This window comes from Periplaneta americana, chromosome 1, assembly GCF_040183065.1.
Source record: "Periplaneta americana isolate PAMFEO1 chromosome 1, P.americana_PAMFEO1_priV1, whole genome shotgun sequence".
In the NCBI taxonomy this organism is placed as follows: Eukaryota; Metazoa; Arthropoda; class Insecta; order Blattodea; family Blattidae; genus Periplaneta; species Periplaneta americana.
Genome location: NC_091117.1, coordinates 97,865,599 through 97,889,356, shown reverse-complemented (window position 1 = coordinate 97,889,356; position 23,758 = coordinate 97,865,599). Strand labels below are relative to the sequence as shown.

Below are 23,758 nucleotides of genomic sequence, written 5' to 3'. Positions count from 1 at the left end.
CAGCTTTCGTCATCTGTGACAATGTTCTTTAAGAATTCGCCTTCCCGTTCATAGCACAGAAGCAATTGTTGGCAAATGTCCAGTCTCTTCTGTTTCAAGTGAGAAAGGAGCATTCAAGGCACTCATTGTGCGCAAATTTTCCGGAATCGCAGTTCTGCAATTATCACCTGCACATGCTCCCTTGATATGCCACACTGGATTGATACGTGTTCCTGCATTATGCGATGATTTGCTGTAATGAGTTCATTGACACGATTCCGATGAGCATCATTAGTTGCAGTACGTGGTCTTCCACTGTGTCCTGTCACACAAGTTGAGAGTTGTACCAGGTTAATTACGAGCACGAGCAGACCAACGCTGCACAGTAATGATGTCGACACTTTAATCACAATAAACAGCCTTCAATCTCCGATGAATGTCTATCGGGGGCACATTTTCTGCTGTTAAAAACTCAACACAGCACGCTGCTTCAGATGCACCGACATAGTGCTGGTACACGCTGCCATGTTTCAGGCTATAACTCAGAGCTCTCTACTGGCAGAGATACGAAACTTAAGTCACTGAAAGCAGAAAGTTCACTGAGTACAATGTACTATCACTAATATTTTTAACTATATTCACAGCGGAAAAAAAAAAAAAAAGGGGCATTACTTTTTCAGCATGCTCTCGTATACTAATATCCCTGATGGAAGTAAGTTACTCTGAGCTGCGAATGCCTATACTTCTCCCTGACTAAACAGATCAGTCCTTGTCCTCTTCATGAGTGCTACATAGTCGTAAATATAGATTTACCATCAGTGTATGTTTCAGTGGTTTAGTAGCATTGGTGTTAGGTATTTAGAACACAGTACATAAAAAAAGAAATCATTTATAAAGGATGGGATTACAGTTAACGTGCATCAGCACATAATTCAGGCAGTTTGGAAGGGGGGGGGGAGAAAGTGTGACAAAATTTTTTAAAATAAAATGTATGGAATATAGGGCAAAAACTGAAAACGAAAAACGAACCTGGAAACAGATGAACACTTGGCAAAAATACTCGCAAGCAGCAATCAAAGATGTAATAACAATGTATAGACTCAACACACACCATGAAGAAGAACTGAAACTTAATAAATCATGGTAACCAACCTTAAGATATACACACATAAAACATCATCCACAACAACCTAATGCCACTTCCCCGAACGAGAACATTAGATCACCGAGCACACTGACAACAGTAAACAGTACCCATTCTATAAATTCAGTCGCAGAATCAGTTGCCCCTGGTATGCCAAGATCACATGTACCTTGCCACTGAAGATGTCTGCTGCAGCAGTAAACGAAACGTCTGGTAGTAACACGACATCTCAGCCAGAAAACTTCTTGTTCCAATCATGCTGGCCATGAAAGCCTACATATACATCGTGATTGTTTGGGAGCCCACCTCCACAAAATTAACATCAACAATTCATTCACATGCACCATCTGTAAATACACGACCTTCATCATGAACGCAGACCATCTACTTAAATGCAATGCAACAGAACAGAAGAAGAGAACTGAAACCAATTTACTGCAATCTACTGGGATAATAGAAAGAATGGCATCTGATAGATGGCATTGGAATACTTTTTTAACAGATGCAGCAAAGTAAATGGCGTATTTTAACTGAATAAAGGCTTGAAGATATTAGTAAAGTTGCTAATGCTGAGATAATATTAGGACTAATATTTTTTATGACACAATAAAACATTTGGGATAATCTTACTTTAATAAATTAGCAGATAACGAAATATTTTACAGTCATCTTCAACAGGGCAATGCAACTATACAGACTCCTGGATATCCCATGCAAGAATACGTGTTTTCTGAACGAATAATTCATAATTTGTGGTGGTCACTATAGTCCCCATTCTTAAGAGTTGTGTGATTTTTATCTTTGATGAGATCATGAAAACAAGATCTATGCACGAAATCCTTGCGTCCTGCACAATATAAGAAATGTATCTTACAAATAATGAAACTAACTACACGTGATGAGTTGAAACATGTCTCAGAGCTGATTCAAGAAATGTGAGGTAAGCATTCGACAATAGTATCGATTATTTTATTTAATTAAGCAGAGATTAGTCAGTGTTGAAATTCAATGTGGACAAGACATGGCCAACAAATTTTGCCTTGAGCCTTCTATCCATATACAACATGGGACTCTCGGCTTTACTTTCCAGCCAGAGGAAACCATGCTAAGAGTTTTATCGTCCTTGGGCAAGTATGAATCTACGAACTTCAGATCCTACAGTTAGCATAATTACTGCTATAAGATCGAGGATGACTCGATTCGACAAAATAGCAGAAATGTTTACTAATAATGGTGGGTTTGAAATAAAGAAGATTTCTCTGGCAATTGGAACCTTTCAACAACTTATTTTCTTATTAGAAGCTGAGCACTAACTTACCAGGATCATTAAAGAATCATACCCAATAATAGTGCAACAAATTGTCAATGGAATCATCGAATCAATACTATCTAACAAATTGTTGTCATTCAAGTTTCGGGTTGTAAGTAAAGCATTTATATCTTCTGTCCATAGCACTGGCCTTTTGTGCTTGAGGTTGCGGGTTCGATCCCGGCCCAAATAAATGACATTTAAGTGTGCTTAAATGCGACAGGCTCATGTTAGTAGATTTACTGGCATGTAAAAGAACTCCTGTGGGACAAAATTTTGACACACTGGCGACGCTGATATAACCTCTGCAGTTACGAGCGTCCTTAAATAAACCATAATTTAAATTTTTCTTCTGTCCAAGATTTATCTTTCTACATTATTTACAATATATCTTGTAACTTAACTGTTATACTTTTGCACAATATACCAGTAGGTATTATCCAACCTCTTCAACCCTCCCCCACCCCTCTGCTTTCAGAATATTAATACCGAACAAGTGAGACATTTATAATGTACAGCTAAACTCCCCAATACTGAAAATAAAAGTGTCAGAAGATATGGAGACCATACAAAACAACAGTAACATTTGAAAACTTTCCTAATTTCATGTTGTATGATTTATCCGATAAGCAAGTTGTAATACAATGTTAAAATTGAAATATTTTAATAGTGAAAATCTTAGTGTAAGGTTACAACATTTTCAAGTAAATGAATAACTGCATTTGACCACACAATACGTCAAGACAACCCCAGTGTTCCACAAATTGATGGATAATTGCAGCAGAAAAACAAATTTTAAATGTTAGTAATAAGTGTGTGTTTTTAATTTTTAATCATTAATTATCTACAAACAGATTGTTTTATATGTGACATGAAATCACCAGGGTACACATTATATGTTTCATTCACATAGTTCATGTGCACCTATTTGAACATGTAATTAGGCAAATTTTCATACATTTGAAAATGGCACATTAGTGCCGAAAACGTTTATGTTATAATTAATCATATAATACTAGATAAGTATAGACGGTATATTTCAATTTTAACATTGTATTTGAAAACTTGCTTAACATACATGCAAGAGAGATTGTACTATTGACACAGAGGTTATGCATTTGGCAAAAAAGAGAAGAAAAAAACAAAAAGAGAAGGAAGAAGAAGAAGAGCCCCCTCACATTACTAAATAAATAAACATGTTTTCTCATCTTAAATATAAACAACTAAACTTACGAGATTAAGTTATGGTTTAAAATTGTACACTGAAGACAAAACTTTTCACAATGAATTTAGTATATTCAAGAGGTTTTGATGTTAATGCAAAATGCATGGTAATTAAATACTGTTCTCCTGACCTTATACAGAATCGTCCACACCTGTGGAGTAACGGTCAGCGCATCTGGCCGCAAAACCAGGTGGCCCGGGTTCGAATCCCAGTCGGGGCAAGTTATCTGGTTGAGGTTTTTTCTGGGGTTTTCCCTCAACCCAATACGAGCAAATGCTGGGTAACTTTCGGTGCTGGACGTCGGACTCACTTCACCGGCATTATCATCTTCATATCATTCAGACGCTAAATAACTTAGATGTTGATACAGCGTCGTAAAATAACCCAATAAAAAAAATATACAGAATCTCATACGAGAAGGAAGGGGAAGTGGTTGATAAGTTTTCAGTGCATCACCGATGGCAATGAATTTCATAACCAACAGTAGAGTATTTTCAACGTTATTTCCTTAGGGCTGCAATATTTAAAAGTTGAAAATCTGGGACACTTGACTTTCATCATTGAAATGTGCAAAATGAAAAGGGGCAAAAATATATTAACTTCCTTGCATTAGATGGTGTAGTAAATACAGAATCCAAAACTTTAAGTCAATCAAAGTAGTTAATCAAAAAAGGGTTATAGGCTCACATTATTGAGGTGTTCCTGCTCTGTTTTCATTACCCTAGTCTGCACATGGAAGCATTTCCATTACTCATGAATTTGTCGAAGTAATTTTTTGTCTTTAAGTATTTTCTGGTGAAATTGTACACATGATAAATCGAGAAAAAAAAATGGGTTCCAAATAACACACAACCTCCAATGGTGTAAATGTCCAGTTCATTCCTTTGCAGGTCCACAATGAGTTCATAATTGAAAACACATGCTTCACTGAGGCATTGGTTTCTGGGATAGTAAAGGTGAATTCTACCACCAACAAAAATGTAGAAACGTCATTGAGTCTTTTGTTACTCACATACCAATATGGTCCTAGTTGAATCATGAACTTAAATCTAATATTGTGTATATTTATCACGTTTTCCATTTTAATTAACCATTTTTTGCTGCTGTATCCCTAAATTGAAGAGAAAAATTGTGTGAAAAGAAATGCCAATTTTCTTCTTCTTTTTCTTGTTCATTGAAAACCGGACATTTATATATTTCAAGAATTATTTTTGGGATGCCAGGATGCAGATCTCGACTGCAGTATGGTCCTGAAAAATCCAGGATGTATCGCAACAATATATTTTCCTATCTATTGTTGACAGAAATGTTCAAATATGTAGCTAGGCCTATATTCCTAAAGCACTGAATGTTTAACACACTGGCAAAGGTGGCAAAGGTAAAGTAAATTGTAAATTATGTTCTACATAACAATGCTCGCAACTGCCGAGGTTATATTAGCATCACCAGTGAGCTGGAATTTTGTTACGCAGGAGTTCTTTTACATGTCAATAAATCTACTGATATGAGCCGGAATCAAACCTGCAACCTCGGGAGCAGAAGGCCAGCACTCTACCGACTGCACCACCCAGCCAATGTAAAGGTATTTACCTTGAGATTGCCAGTGTTGTCAAAGAAATTACATAAGTTTTTTTTTTTTTTGGGGGGGGGGGGGAAGGGAGATGTGTTACTATGGATTAAACACGTGTTCACCACTTGGACCCTGAGACAAAAGATCATCAAAATATTGGAAGCATCCTTTTTCTCCTATACCAAAACAGTTTCGAGCTCAGAAATCAGCGAAGTTCTGGCTTCAGTTTTTTCTGATGTGAAAGGAATTATCATGGTTGTTTTCGTAGAATATGGTGTCACTATCAATACTGAATATCATTCTTATATTCTAAGATGGCTGTAGGAACAAATAAAACTACAGAGGCGAGGAAAGCTGAAAAGAGGAGTCATCCTTCAACAGAATGTTTGCAATGCATATGACATCGTGAAACTAGGTTTGAACTGATGTGTCATCCACCATATTCATCCAGTTTGGCTCCTTCACATACTTTTAAGTTTCAAACCTCAAACAAGAGTTAAAAGGAAGAAAAGTAAACAGCAATAACAATGTGAATGAGAATTTCAGTCAAGAACTTCGAAACTTTTTTTTAAGGGAATAAAAACCTTCTGAATCATGTCAATAAGAGTATTGAGTTAAAGGATCATTATGGTGAAAAATCATTAGGTTTCAATCAAATCCTATAATTTTTCCTGTAATAGACTAACAGTTTATCAAACCCACTTGTTGGAGGGAAGTGGGATATAAAGGGAGGGACACAAGCTATTCAATTCTGAAGAAGCAAGTTCTGCAGTTACTCATCTTGTGTGTCAAAGCAAAACCTCCATAAAGTTCTCTAAATTCATTCCCACTTACTTGTTGCTTCTTTTGATTCAGCTTATTGCGCTTCATCACCTCTTCATTAGGCTTATTAAGTGCTTCCAAAGCAGCCTGCTCCAGTCTTCTTCGCTGTTCATTTTCTTGATCTGAAAGCTGCACACAAATATTGTCTATCTAAGTAACACTAAGTAACAAGTATGTTATTTATGAAAGTTTGTTCCTAGTGAATAATTGGATGGTTGGTCAGGAAGAAGGTTGCAACTGGCAAATGTTTGCTTATTTCGTAAATCAAGATCAGTAGTTTAAGAAGAAATTATTTTGTTATTATTACTTAGCCTTAGTGGAATATAACACTAGGGTGAAGTAAGTGTAATAAAATCCTCTGGTGATAAAATATTGATGTCAATATGTAGAGGGGTTCACAAACAAACTTCTTCCATGCTCAACTCTACAAAACAAATTACGATCAGAACCTTGTTTTGGCCAATCATTCAATTATATTATTTATTTACCTATAAAATATGAAGGGCAAGGAGAAAAAACAAGGATTGTCCATGTTTAGCGATTTTATGGTGTATAGCTCATTCTATTGGCGGCAACCAGAACTACAGAACTGTCCAATCACAAAGGGTTTAAATGAGGAAATATCTGTATAAGCTAATGTTTAACATTTGGTACATTGGTTAAAAATCACGAATGTCACAGGTATTAAAACTTGATTTAATACTGCTCTGTGACATTCTCTGTTTTTTTCCTCCTTACCCTCAATATATTTTTAATTTTGGAATAGCAGTGCATTATGAACCACAATGAATATTGGTTTGGACAATGAAGGGAGGAAATTATATGAAATGTAGTCAGAATAATTATTTATAAAACTACTTACTTTAAAGGCACGGGTAAAGCGAACCAGCAGTGAGAAGAATGTATTGGCATCAGCAGTACGTGGGGACTCGCCAAAATATTCTACACATTCCCGGAAAGCATCTTGAGCACTACGACCATCAGCCTTTAATCTTCTCAATTTCTCTTCAGAATTCGCTAGAAAGTCTCTCAGTACGACACTCTGACCACTACCACGTTCCTTCCCAGTTCCTCTCAATTCTGCTTCTTTGCGCACTAAATCCATACCCTTCTCCAATTCATGGACATCTGTCACGATGTTCTCCAGTGATACTACAAACACAACACAAATTTCATTTTACTGGATCACCATGTGATACTACCAAGCAGTCAATATGGAATTTATTCCGAATTATAGTTTCAATTAAATACAACATGTACAGAGGATGGACAGGCCTAATGGCATGATACCCGAATAGTTTTTACACTACAAACCTGAAGAAAAAAGAAGTCTGGAATGAATATAAATGGGTCACTGAGACTGTAACAGACCATGAAATTAGAATAGCAAAAGAAATGTTAAGTACGCATAAAAAAATCCGATCCTCTCCACAGCTACTTTGTCCATTATAAAACCACAGGCTCTGCCAAAAATTGAATTCCAAGTATCTATGTCTGAACTGTTAATTGCAGCCATGTCAACGAGTGGCACAACTGAATCACTTCTACTTGGATTTTCAACTTACATCACTACCCCCTAAGTGGCAAGTACACAAGAAACTCACCCTTTCACACAGTTATTCCTCATTGCGACGAATTTGTATAGCTATGGCTGCTACTACAGCACAAAGACGTTTCCCTCCAGAATAGGGGGGAAAAAAAAAAAATTATTTCACCTAATGAAAAGCACGCTGATTAATGTCAGTGTTTATTGGGTTACATATCCCATTTTAATATTAAATATGTAAAATAGTATTTATTTAAACCAACGGCAGATACACTGATTAACAAAATCTTGTCCCATAAGGCTCATCATTTTAACTCAGGTTCCCAATATCTCTGCTCTTCTGTAGGGCTTTGCAGGGCTCAGCATGCCTGAAGGTAGTGTTTGTCCATGCACAACATGCAGGATGGTGATGGCACTATTCCAAAGCGGTAGAGGTGTTTCCCCAGGCAGTCATGCCTGGTGCTGAGGTGGAATGTTGATACTGTTGTTTTCCTTGGCCTATCTGGAATGTTATTGAGGGCGGTTTTCCAGTATTTCTGTTTAATTCTGTCTTCCAGTTCCTGATTTGTGGTATGTCTGATTGTGTGTTTGACTAGTAATTTTTAAGATCGATATGATTAAGCTTTCGTAGAAGTACATAGAGAGGCATCTTTCTTGGCTAGTTGGTCTGCCGTTTCATTTCCAATGATCTGACAATGACCTGAAATTCATTGTAGTGCTAGAGATTTTCCATGTGATGTTAGGTGCTGAATGGACTGTTGGCAGATGTAAATTTCTTTGGATGCAGAAAGGGTTGTTATTGTTTAGTCAACTGTCCAAAGACAGATACCAATAAGGCACCACTTATGAGGCAACTAAGGTAGGAGGTAATGGGGTAGGGTGGCCAGTTTCTTTGCCCCTCCATTGCTTACATCGCCGATTAGTTTCATGTTACACAACAATTGTTCTTTCTCTTACACATATCGTCAAGTGAGATGTACTGCCTAATAATAGATAGATATATCAGCCAGAACCTCAATCAGAGACAACAGGAAGGAATGCGTTGGCAATTGACTGGATTGCAGCCTTCGAGTCAGAGAGTATTATGACATTTTCAAATTTTTCTACGTGGAGGCTGAGTTGGGTTAAGGCTGTTTTGATCGCCTCAATCTCTCCACCATATCCTACAAGATGTTGTTCAACTGGCATGTAGAAAGAGAAGAGCGTGCAGTATATGACAGCTCCTACATTTATGTGATTTTCCATTTTAGATCCATCGGTATAGATGTGGAGCCATTTCTCTTCTGGGTACTGACTGTGAATAGCTTCCAGAGAAAGTTGTCTAAGGGCACTTGTATCTACCTGGTTTTGGTTATGGGGTTTTCAAGTTCCACAGAGTAGTTTATTTTAGTTGTATTCACTGGGTTTTCCTGTTGTAGAGGTTGGTGGTTGTTATTTAGAGAATATTGTGTTTTTAAGGTCCTGGCCATCTGGATGAAACCTTGTTGTGTTTTTAGATTTCTTTCTGTATCAGTGTATGTCGACCAGGAGCTGTTCATTGTTCTTATGAGTTTTCCTCAGAGTAAAATAGTTTTTTCTTCTATCAGTTTCTTAATCGGTTGGATTTCTGTGTAGGCAAGCATAGCATCGATTGGGGTTGTCTTGACACCCCTGTGATGAGATGGAGAGCTTTATTTTGTAGAGTTTCAAGTTTGAATAGCATGTTGTCTGAAGCACTTATTAGCAGTTCACAACAGTACAGGAGGTTCGGCATCATGTGTATTTTGAATGTAGGTGTTAATGTTTTAAGATTAGGCTTGGATGCTTGGGACATAATATTCTCTATCTGGGACCTGCAAGTAAGTATGTTATCAAGAAGTAAAATAGTATTGACAGTAGTTCTTTCCGGAATTTATAAAACATATTTAACATATTTTATATGATTATATACATATATATATATATATATATATATATATATATATATATATATATATATATTTGAATATACAGCATATTGTACTTTTATACTTTTTTATCATTATACACTTTTAGGCTTGCTACGAGTATGATGTTTAGAGAATTTAAAAAATAAATTTTTGTCAATGCAAGGACAAAATAAAATGTCATGGAGTTCCAAAGATTCATGTTGAATCTTTCGTAGATCAAAGATTGTCTTGATAATATAGTCTGGGCAAGATATCTTCTACCTATGAAAATAGAAAAATATTCTGGAATTTTTCTGAGAGTAACTTTGTTAAAGAATGCTTGGTAACAGCTGTTGAAGAAATTTGCCCTAATGACACCTTCAGACATACCACTTTGTCACGCAATACAGTGGTCAGCAGAATTACAGATTTAGTTAAAGATAATGAGAATCAACTGATGGAAATACTGGAAAAATTAAAGAGTTTTTCACTGGCTCTCAATATAAGTAATGATGCCAGAGATATGGCACAATTAGTAATTTTCATCAGAATTTATTCTGAATTCAACATTTTTTAAGAATTGTTGGGTTGGGTTCCAATGCATGGGACTACTTGTGGAAAATACGTTTTTTAAGCAGTTAAAAAAGCTGCAACAAAATTTAAATTAGCATGAAAGAACATTTTTTCTATGGAAATAGATGGAACCACAGCAATGAACTGGTTCCAAAAACGGTTTTGTTGGTTTTTTAAAACAGTTTCTTGTTATAAAAGTGCCAAATTTAGATTATATCCCACAGTACACAGTACCTAACAATGTTTGAATTCCATCAGTGGTACAAGGGCGAGTAGTCACTTGTTCTGTACTGAGTACCTGTACGTAATCTGACCTGCCACATAAGCAATGTGAGTGGCATGAGAGACAGAGCTTCCCTCCATTCACTTTCCTTCTTGACATAGCTCATTAACTGGATAATCATTTTCATTCATTCATTCATTCATAGTGTTCTGCCCAAGGGCAAGTCTTTCACTGCAAACCCAGCTTTCTCCAATTTTCCTATTTTCTGCCTTCCTCTTTGTCTCCTCATATGATCCATATATCTTAATGTCGTCTATCATCTGATATCTTATTCTGTCCCAAACTCTTCTCCCGTTCACCATTTCTTCCAGTGCATCCTTCAGGAGACAAGTTTCTTCTCAGCCAGTGATCCAACCAATTCCTTTTCCTCTTCCTGATCATTTGATCAGTTTCAGCATCATTCTTTCTTCACCCACTCTTTATAGGGCATTAAAAGGAAATAAAATCGATTAACACTACACTGATTACTGGTAATGTAGATTATTCAAACTGCCTTACCTGAAAAAGACATAGGATATGGCACTTTTTCACTCAAAACTCATTGTCATTCTCCACACATTAGTTACAGTTCTTACTTTAAAGTGCACAGATATACTATACCTAGGGGTGTGATTTTTTTGGTTATTAACGATATGCGCGAAGCGTGTTAGAAACTTAATTTTATGCATGGGAAATGCAAATCCCTTAATAAAAGTAAAAAAATTAAATGAAATACTCAATACTCACATATTCGCGAAATTGATAGAAATCCACGAAATTACTTCATAATCACGATATTTTCAACAAAAAACAGGTTTCATTGAGAATTTGTACAGAAAACGACTCTTTCTTCCAAATAAAAAGTAATCAATCAATCAATAAATCTTCTTAATGTATCCAGCTGTTTGCTGACAACATAAAATCTACTATTAGTCTACTCTTGTCTATTCAGTTGTTGTTTTTCATGAGAAATGAGGGGTATTTTGATCGGTGTTCATTATAGATGCCTGTTGCTAGTAGCCAGAGTTGGGGTGTAGTCAATATATGCTGCAGGACTGTGTCTTCTGCAACTGATACTGATGATTTTAATTTACTTCTTTTGTGGTTTAGGGATAGACAGTATAGAAGAATGTGTTCCAGATCTTCATCATGATTATTACACCGCAGACAAGTAGGATTATCAGAAATGTGAAGTCTGTGTGGGTACAATTGTGTGGCAGTGTGACCTGTTCTGGCTCTTGTTAAAAATGTTTGAACATGTCTGGGCAAGTTTTTGTACATTTTCAGGTCATTTGGTTTCTTTTGTACAGACTAAAATTTTTCCTTTGTCAGAAGAGAGCCAACTGTTGATCCATAGGTTTGTAAAATGAGACTTTACTGAAGCAAAAGCACTGGATAGAGATATCACTTGAAGAGGTCTTGGTTGCAAATATGTTGTCTGTTTTGCAATATTATCAACTTTCTCGTTTCCACATATACCTTAATGACTAGGTATCCATTGAAATGTTATTTCTTTTTGGAGTTTTTTTAGTTTACTTTGTTGTTTCTGAATTGGAATAATTCTAGGTGCATATAGGTTTGGTACATATTTAATTATATTAAATATAACCCCCTTGGAGTCGGTAAGTATGCAAACAGATTTTTCAGAAATTTGAGTAACACACTGAAGAGCAGCATCAATTCAGTGTCAAGACTAGAGGAGGATGAACATGGTATGAAATAACTTTGATATTTCGAAATATAATAAATAGTAATTATAATATAATAAAAGTAACATTTTCTTTGTTATAAAACATACATGAACATTTCTACTTATTTGATCATTCAGTATTACATGTGTACGGCATCTAGCAATAATGCATGCATAGTCTCAGGAACTACTTCCAGGAAGCAGTGCAAGCAACAGTCATTTCTCCTTCCCGCAATAACTGCCTTTGTGTAATCAAGAAAGCAGTGCCATCACCCCTTCAAAGTTGAATGAAATTGAATTATGAATTTAATTTTGTTAAAGATGCAAGCAATTTTTGTTAGTTTGAATGGGACTGTTTCAATAGTGATTTTAAAAAGTGTTATTCCATTATTTTTTAAGTTTTAGGGTGAGATATATGCACGAAATTGCTTGTTTTTTTATTAAATATTCACCGAAATCAAACCATTTTAATCACCGAAATCAGGGTAAAATAATCACCATAAAATCATACTCTTAACTATACCTAATTTAATTTATTGTCTTTTGAGGGAATGTACTTAATTTTGTGCTTCTTCTAGATAGTATTGGTATTACAATCCCTCTCAAGTAGACACTTGATAAATAATTCACAATTTTTTGCCAGTTTCAAAAGTATCATCCTCAGCAATAACAAAAAATTAACTGCAATTATGCTCATCTTATTTTCTGAAGAAAAAGAAATTAGAGATGCGAATATTAATCTGAAAAAGCCTATTGTATTCGAGTTCTGCTTTGGCAAAAACAGTATCTTAGGCCATTGACGAAACTCTCGTAATTTTAAGATGCATTTTAAAAGTAAGATGTGTATTTACGCATTGGAAAATAGTAGTGTAATGAACTGCTTACTATTAAATTTCAATGCATGAAACATGCAAGTATAAGACGCATGATGAAATCACTTACCTATTGCAGCTTTATCAATATACATGAGTTCAGAGTCAAAGTTTAGAAGGTCTGGAAATTTATGCCTCACAGTATCAACAATGTAGTGAAGAAGGCACATTCTTTTATCTGTGGATTTAGTGTCCAGCAATGTATCCAGACTCTGCAGCTTGAAACCATAAGCTGGCCCACGTTTACTGCTGTTCAGATAATTACCAAATGCTAGAATTATCTCAAGTACTCGACGGAGCTTTTTAGAACTCTTCACTGAGCTAGATGCAGATATGATTGCATGAATTTGCTGAAAATAAGGGAACAACAGTTTAGTTAAAGTAAGTGACAAAATACAGAAAGTATACATATTTCAAATAATGTTATTTATCATCATCATCATCATCATCATCACCACCACCACCACCATCGTCATTGTCATGGTCATCATCATTATCATCATCTTCAAATAGAACTGCACGCCAAAGATAACACCAGTTTGATTTTATAAGCACCTGTATTACGCTATTTCCTTCTTGCTGTATATATGCTACAAATTATACATTTTTAAACAAAATTAAAATCAATAAATCATCTACAAAACTAAAGATACATGCATGAAGGAAATTAAGTTACATAGATCATCTTCCTGATGATAAAGATGTCACAGATTTATGGGAATAAAGTTTAGGAAACCAAGCCACACAGTGCCATTCACAGAACCGAAAAATGTTCGAATTTCGAGCTGCCAATATATTGTGAGACTTCTTTCAACTCAACTTCATTGTTAACTGAGCGAGTTGGCTCACATGGTAACGTTTGAGACTCGCATTTGGGACGTTCTGGGTTCAAACCCGATGGCTGGCCAATCTGACTAGGATTTTTCATGGTTTCCCTCAGTCACAAAGGCAAATGTCAGATTGGAAATTTACATACCATGATTCATCACCACCTCAATCACCAATACCAGACGACAATAGAAACAGGAACACAACAATAGTAAAAACGACCTGGATGTACCCAATGATACTAAACATGCAATATGATCACAGATGTTAAAGCATGTATAAAAAACCTTCATTGTCTCTTCACTGCTAGTTAACATCATGAGGAACCTGCTTCTTATTACAATTGTTGGGCCTCCTTTGATCAACTTCAACAATGACAAGTATGTTAAATCTTGGTTGCTAAAAGGCTACAACAGACATCACAAGGAAAAAGTGTAACAGGAAAGGAGAAAATATCGAAGAAATTGCTTTGCTGTGAAAAATCTTTTAGTACTTTGGGAACCAGTGTATAATTTAGTAAATGCCTTTGTTCCAAACCAATTTATTATTTTGTTATCCCAAATTGAGTCACTTTATAACAGTGTCCGCATTACGAAACAGAATGACATCAGGGCAATCATTGACTATGTGGGCAGCAAGCTATCAGTAGGTATACTGGTGTAGCAGTGGGGATGTAATTGCAGTTGTGATTTGTTCCGTGGCGGCTCATGTGATGAAGTCCAATACTACTGTAGAAGAAGAATGGCAGAAGCAGCTACAACCAGTACAGACAGGCCATCAACACCAACGTTTTTTTTGCAAGTGTAGGAAGAACTATTTCTATGTACTGATTATGGTGGAATGACAAAGTGCTTAATTTGTTGTAAAGTGCTTCAGCAAGTAAAAAAGTATAATTTACAATGCCATTATTCAACATGCCATGCTAGTGATTACGACAGATATAAAGGAGAGGACCAAGTACAACTTGTAGTAGAACAATTAAAAAATAATTTAAGTGAAATGGACGAGCATTCTGTCAGTGAATCAGCGGTGCACTTGAGCTTCAATCTTTTTCTACAGATTGCAAACAAATTGCATCCATATGTAATATATATCTGATGTCAACATTTACATCCATGTAATGTGGACTTCAGAATTTTGTATCCAGTGCCACAATTACATTCATTACCTTTAGATTCATACCTCTTACTTATATTACCTCATTATTGTATCCTCCTCTTTCCCTTACACTCATTCACTATTTACTATAAACTCTTACCAAATCTAAAGTGATCAGTATTCCCACCTTTAAAACTTAATTTAATTTAGATAATTCAAAATTGACACTTTTACAACTCCTTTCTTGATTTCCAGTTCACTTATATCGCACACACTCTGCTTCTAATAATACTTGTTGCTAATCCTTACTACGTCATTATCCAATTGGATCGTTATTATGTCTATTTCTTAAGTGTATTACATTTTCTATCTCACTTATTTTTTACATGCTATACTTCACTATCCTGGGTAGCTTCCTCCACCATCCTCCTCGCCTAATTTAATTACCTCTATCTTCTCACTTTTCTTCCTACTTAACTTCTCAAATGTATTATCTAATCTGCTTACTATATCCTCAATCATCACGGGACCAGACACATTCACTCACCCAATTCTGTCATCTTCTCTTCACTTCTCTCCATTTCAGCACTTGCATTCACAGAAATACTTACACTTCTCTCGCCACTGACCTTCCTTGCCACTAAGCGAATTAAATCACTTCTCGAATCACTTGAATTTTTACTCGTGTCACTAAACATCATTGCACTTGTGGTACTTAAACTGCTCTTATCTGATTCTTCACATATGTTTCCTTTTTCTGTATTCTCGATCTCAGCATTTCCTGGTTCTGTCTTGCTTCCTCCGGCACAAAATGCTTATTTTGAAATTCAGCAAATTCTCCATCACCTATACGTACCTGGTCAATGATCTTGTTATGATTCACCACGACTGCTGATTGAACAGACTGTCCATCACCTGTCTCGTATATTTTGTCCCAGTTCGAATTTCGATCTTCTCTTATCCTCTGTTTAGTTGGGCTGGTTGGTATTAATCTATGCCAGTGATTTTCTTCATTTTCCATACTATCCAGTTTGTGCGATATCTGCAGTTGCTTCATTTTATTTCCCTGTTGACCATTCTTCTTCCTCAAGATTGTAATTTCATCAGTTTTTCCTTACAGTGTAGTACCTTGCGACCTCGTATACATTTCTTCAGATCTCCTTGGCTCTTTTTCATATTGATGTTCTCACTTCTTCATACTTAATCCAAATATTGGGTGATTTTCATTTGCCTTACAGAATTCTACGTCATAGTATTTTCCATTGACTTTTAATTTATCTTCATATAACTTTACAAAGTGTCTATTTGCTCTTGCCGCCTTCATGAAAGGAGTAGTAGCTTTCTTTTACATCTGATCTCGTAGTTCAGGTCTTTTTCCACCCTCATTCCCATTTCTCGCACTCAGCGTAAGTTCCTTAATATTTTTTTTCTGGTTATTATGTTTGAGACTCTTATCACAATAGGCCTGTTGCATCCTAATCCAATTCTACAAGTCTCTTCGATGCCTTCTGCTCTTATCTTCAATTTCAAGATCTTGTAGCATACTTTGCATACTGCCTCCCCAGTTTCTATTGCGAATTCACGTCCCTTTTCCTCTTCTCCGAAGAATAACAATGTCCTTTTTCTTAGACTTATTTCGTACTGCTTAATTTTCCTCTTCATTTGTTCTATTCTGCTCTTATCTTCAATTTCAAGATCTTGTAGCATACTTTGCATACTGCCTCCCCAGTTTCTATTGCGAATTCACGTCCCTTTTCCTCTTCTCCGAAGAATAACAATGTCCTTTTTCTTAGACTTATTTCGTACTGCTTAATTTTCCTCTTCATTTGTTCTATTTCTTGTCTCAGCAATTCAATCTTCTCACTGTGTCCCTGCATATTTATCTTAACTCTTTCAATATCCTGTCTATTGTCACTTGATTCATTATTATTTGTTCTTTTTTCATTATTTAGATCTCCTATATTCCGATCTACTAAATCTTTCGCTCCTGCTAATTTCCTGCTGTACACTCTTATACATTTTCACTTCCTTGGATTTAATCTCCTTCCGTAACTTTTCCTGAGGCAATGCCTCTCTACTTGCAACATCAGAGTCGCGCTCAACTCGCGTCCGTTCACTATCAAAGCTTATTGACAACTGAAATTGCGTCCATATAGTGACGGGCAATTTATCAAAGAGTGTTTAATTATAACAGCTGCAGAATGTGAGGCAGTCAGTTTGTCTCCAAGTACACTGCTAGAAATTACAGACTTACAGTGTGATAGTGAGCTGAAGGTAAAATATATCAGTAAGAAAAGTCTGTGTGATTTTTATCCACATTTTTCATAAGTCAGATTTTCCAAGCTTCATGAGCATGCTTTCCGTATATTGTGAATGTTCAGATCAATATACATATGCAAACAGTTATTTTCGTTAATGAAAATAACTAAATTTCATCACATGTAATTCATCTGACTAAAATCTACAAAGTTTCCCCAGTTCGTGCACTGCTCAGATCATAGTGTATAATATTGGGCAATTAGTACACAAGAAAGGGGCAGAAAAATCCCGTAAAAAGAGCAATACAGGAGATCAATAAATATTTTCACTAATGGTTAATTAATTCAATTGAGTCCATTTCATTCTAAGTACTATGTAAATATCATTTGATGGAAGACGGAGTACAATTCACTGTAACAGAGTTCAATAGTATCAGTAGAGAAATGGACCTTCAGTTCTAAGGTTTTGAAATGAAACACACGTGTATAAATACATTAACTGCAGTTAAGTTATATTTTATTTTATAACAACAAAATGAAAGAGAAAAGTAGAAATTTAAATGCAGTATCCATACTTATTCAGCTTTCATTTCATCCCTAACCTATCAATTAGTTTCATACACGTAAATACCAGTATTAGGCATTCACATTACTTTAAGTTTCTTTTAAACATGAGAAAGAATTATCATGAAAAGAAGCTGCCACTGCAAACTTCCGACAGTCTTTTTCGTCAGAGCTCTGCCCATTGAAGCAAAAAAAGAGGCAGGACAAGCTGAGGTGACATCACAGGGCATTGAGTTGATGATCACTGATTTATAACAACATGGATTAAATTTGTTTTTACTTTGAAAGGTGCATTAAGTTGTGAAAATGATTGAGGGTTCATTTTAAGTGATTTTTTCTGAATTCTGTTTAGGCCTTGAATTCCCAGTGCAATGGGCAGTGATCATCTTCCTATCCACTCCAATAAATTTTACAAGAGTTCCACAACTCCCCCCCCCCCCTCCAGATAAAATTATCTTTTGTGATTCTAACTTTTTTTTGAAAATAAGAACAGACAGCCATTATTTATTTTGCCCAATTCATATGCTGAAGCAGTCGTCTATTACTCTATTGTGTCTCTGTTGTGTATCAGTGGTGAAGCTCTTAAGAGGCTTTTGAGGCTTATCTTACCCAAAAACACTTGGTTTCACTCCGGTCCTTCCATATATTAAATACATTGTTGGCAGTAATTCCAGGATAGATATTTCAGTGCGAGAGACTTGTGGCAGAAGCTTCATAGCGATATGCGATAGCCTCGCTCACAGGCAGCGGCACTCGCAAGCTTGACGAAAGGCCAGAGAGAAGGGGCTATCGATTCACTACGACCCCAGATCACACATATAACAGATTGCTCATCCCTATGTTAAAATCGGTAGCACTTTGAAAAGAACAACCGCCACCCGTCTGCCATAAACGAACATGAAATGGCAGTATAGTCACTAATATAATTCAAATGGAAGTTATGACGTTACTCCTTATGTAACAACTAGACGGCAGCATAGTAAACCTGACAAAAGTTGTTACCATCAAAGCCTATAAGGCCGAGCAACCTGGGTATATATGATCTAGCTATGACTCAGTAGCAGGAAGCGTGGTTAGTCTCAATGATGGTGTTATGTGAAGTATGCTGCATTGTTGGATGTTAGTTTAATCAAAAGTGCATGCTTGTGTGTGTTACATACTAATTTTGTGTAAAATAGCCCATACTGAGAGAACATTGATGTAATTATTTACAGAATTGAAAGAGAAACACTTTTTTCCAAGTTGGGCGTATGAAACAAAATGTGCTTACAAAGATAGGAGATTGACACTACATTTACATATTAAAATAGCGGATGGAGGAAGACAAAATGTAAATTTTTAATTTTCAAGGTATAAGAAATATCCTTGACTAACAGGGTGCTCTGAGACAAATAAGTTATATTGTTATGCCTGTATTTTATTTGGGGGTGAAAATGAGTACTGGTAGTCATCTTTTTGTGGGGTCTGTGTCACAAACAATTTCGGATAGAGAAGCCAAAAAACATCTGCTCTATAAAAAGATATAAGGTAAGCAGATATTTTCAGCCTACCCAGTATTTAAAGAAGGTTACAAACACTGTATTTTACAAACAGGAATAGGCTACGAGCCAGCACTGGGTTTCCCCTTCTCCCTTCCTCATCATCATCACTCATTCCCGACCTATACTTAACACATACACTCACCCTAGTACATGACATAACTCTTCACATCACGTACAGCAGGACCCGCCGAAGTGGTGTACAGATAGAAAAATGGGTCACAATTCTGCCATCTATCTGCAGCATGCAGAACCCCAATCACCCAAGTGAAGTGGGGGGAAAAAAAAACACACACACACACACACACACACACACACACACACACACACACACACACACACACACACACACACACACACACACACACACACACACACACACACACACACACACACACACACACACACACACACACACACACACACACACACACACACACACACACACACACACACACACACACACACACACACACACACACACACACACACACACACACACACACACACACACACACACACACACACACACACACACACACACACACACACACACACACACACACACACACACACACACACACACACACACACACACACACACACACACACACACACACACACACACACACACACACACACACACACACACACACACACACACACACACACACACACACACACACACACACACACACACACACACACACACACACACACACACACACACACACACACACACACACACACACACACACACACACACACACACACACACACACACACACACACACACACACACACACACACACACACACACACACACACACACACACACACACACACACACACACACACACACACACACACACACACACACACACACACACACACACACACACACACACACACACACACACACACACACACACACACACACACACACACACACACACACACACACACACACACACACACACACACACACACACACACACACACACACACACACACACACACACACACACACACACACACACACACACACACACACACACACACACACACACACACACACACACACACACACACACACACACACACACACACACACACACACACACACACACACACACACACACACACACACACACACACACACACACACACACACACACACACACACACACACACACACACACACACACACACACACACACACACACACACACACACACACACACACACACACACACACACACACACACACACACACACACACACACACACACACACACACACACACACACACACACACACACACACACACACACACACACACACACACACACACACACACACACACACACACACACACACACACACACACACACACACACACACACACACACACACACACACACACACACACACACACACACACACACACACACACACACACACACACACACACACACACACACACACACACACACACACACACACACACACACACACACACACACACACACACACACACACACACACACACACACACACACACACACACACACACACACACACACACACACACACACACACACACACACACACACACACACACACACACACACACACACACACACACACACACACACACACACACACACACACACACACACACACACACACACACACACACACACACACACACACACACACACACACACACACACACACACACACACACACACACACACACACACACACACACACACACACACACACACACACACCCCCCCCCCCTTCTCTAACTATAATGCTTTTCACATGACTTAGTTCATACATCTCATCTTCTTCGTAGCTACAATATTTTGTCTTGGTGCATATAAATATTTAACAGGATCAAAATCGACGAAGGGCATGAATTTAAAAAAAAAAATTGCTGATTTATTTCCAATGACATTTTAAATTTAATATTCCAATATATCAGCATTCAACTCTTCCAGAAAAGGTCCTTTTTTAAAACAGTTTTGTAACTGTATGCAAGTCACACTTCAGTTACATATTCTTTTCTTTACCCTTTTCTCCTTTCGGCATTTTTCAAACTTTGAGTACACTCAATTTGAAAGCTATTCCAGATAGAAACTTAATTGTTGTACCACACATTACCATTGTGACGCCCTTTGCATTAAATGCAGAATTATGAGAATTGGAAAAATAAATCTGGCAGAAAAAAGTCTTAATTATAAAAAATGATGTAAAATGTTGGACATTTAGGGAAAAAAATCAGGGAGAAAGCATCAAGACAGTAAATGTTTTAATGGACAGAGAAATCATTGAACAACAATCTGCAAAAGTTTCAGCTCTGTATCTTCAATTGTTCAGGAGCTGAGTGTATTGAAACATTGAAAATTTAACATTGTCAAGATAGGGGGAATCCGGGCCCTTTAACTTACTTACTGGCTTTTAAGGAACCCGGAGGTTCATTGTCGCCCTCACATAAGCCCGCCATTGGTTTCTATCCTGAGCAAGATTAATCCACTCTCTATTATCATATCCCACCTCCCTCAAATCCATTTTAATATTATCTTCCCATCTATATCTCGGCCTCCCCAAAGGTCTTTTCTCCTCCGGCCTCCCAACCAACACTATATGCATTTTTGGATTTGCCCATACGTGCTACATGCCCTGCCCATCTCAAATGTCTGGAGTTAATGTTCCTAATTATGTCAGGTGAAGAATGCAATTAGTGCAGTTCTATATTGTGTAACTTTCTCCATTCTCCTTGTAACTTCATCCATCTTAGCCCCAAATATTTTCCTAAGCACCTTATTCTCAAACACTCTTAACCTATGTTCCTCTCTCAAAGTGAGAGTCCAAGTTTCACAACCATAAAGAACAACCGATAATATAACTGTTTTATAAATTCTAACTTTCAGATTTTTTGCCAGCAGACTGGATGATAAAAGCTTCTCAACCGAATAATAACAGGCATTTCCCAAATTGATCCTGTGTTTAATTTCCTCCCGAGTATCATTTATATTTGCTACTGTTGCCCCCAAGTATTTGAATTTTTCCACCTCTTCAAAGGATAAATTTCCAATTTTTATACTTCTATTTCGTACAATATTCTGGTCACGAGACTTAATCATATACTTTGTCTTTTCGGGATTTACTTCCAAACATATCTCTTTACTTGCTTCAAGTAAAATTCCCGTATTTTCCCTAATCATTTGTGGATTTTCTCCTAACATATTCACGTCATCCGCATAGACAAGTAGCTGATGTAACCCGTTCAATTCCAAACCCTCTCTGTTATCCTGGACTTTCCTAATGGCATATTCTAGAGCAAAGTTACGAAGTAATGGTGATAGTGCATCTCTCTGCTTTAGCCCACAGTTAATTGGAAACGTATGTGATAGAAACTGACCTACACGAACTCTGCTGTATGTTTCACTGAGGTACATTTTAATTAATCAAATTAGTTTCTTGGGAATACCAAATTCAATAAGAACATCATATAAAACTTCTCTCTTAACCGAGTCATATGCCTTTTTGAAATCTATGAATAACTGATGCACTGTACCCTTATATTCCCATTTTTTCTCCATTATCTGTCTAATAAAAAATATCTGATCAATAGTTGATCTATTACGCCTAAAACCACATTGATGATCCCCAATAATTTCATCTACATAATATGAAGTTAATCTTCTCAAAAGAATATTGGACAAAATTTTGTACGACGTCAACAAAAGTGATATTCCTCGAAAGTTACTATAGTTAGTCTTGTCCCCCTTCTTAAAGATAAGTACGATTATGGACTCCTTCCATTGTTCTGGTATAATTTCCTTTTCCCAAATAGCAAGTACAAGCTTATAAATTTCTTGTATTAATTCTGCTGGAATTTGATCGATACCTGGAAAGTTATAATTTTTCAGATTTTCTATCGCAATTTCGACTTCAGAAAGTGTGGGGTCGGGTATAAATGGCTCAACAGTTTGTATTTCAATTTCGTCCTGATCATTTCTATTTGGCCTATGCATATTTAGTAGTTGCCCAAAATAGTTTTTCCATCTGTTCAATATTGAATGAGAGTCTGCAAGCAAGTCACCATTCTCATCCTTGATCACGTTTACCCTTGCCTGATATCCATTCTTAAATTCCTTTATGCCCTTATATAAATCTTTAATTTGGTCCCTTTAACTTACCATATCTAACAGCATCTGAGTGATAACGTTACAGCTATGCAACATTGTTTAAGCATGAATGGTTCGTATTATTCTGAGTTGCTAAAATGCTGTGACCTCCATAAACTAAATCACATGGAAAGTGGTATAGTGCAAGTGTACAGTCATAAGCATTGTACTGACAAGTAAAGTCACAGAAAGAAAAATCCACACTCTAGCAATGAGCTGCCAGAGGACTGTGCTTTTAGATATAGTATATTTTAATAATGGATCAATAATGTATCATTGGTATAACCTATATATATTAAGATCACATAACACCACCTTATGTCCAAAAATAAATAAATCTGCCTTTTTTACTTCCTATTCGTGCAAATTGT

At 36.8% G+C, this 23,758-nt stretch overlaps 1 protein-coding gene across 2 annotated transcripts in view; it reads right to left on the bottom strand.

Moving 5' to 3' along the window:
- Positions 1–23,758, bottom strand: part of Frl (formin-like protein) — a 542,073-nt gene that overhangs the window by 13,375 nt on the left and 504,940 nt on the right. For both annotated transcript variants that reach the window (XM_069824507.1, XM_069824516.1), the window contains exons 16-18: positions 12,970–13,249; positions 6,912–7,201; positions 6,062–6,178 (exon numbers count right to left, since the gene is read on the bottom strand). In XM_069824507.1, coding sequence (XP_069680608.1) covers positions 6,062–6,178; positions 6,912–7,201; positions 12,970–13,249 — 687 coding nt within the window. The remainder of the gene's footprint in view (positions 1–6,061; positions 6,179–6,911; positions 7,202–12,969; positions 13,250–23,758) is intronic.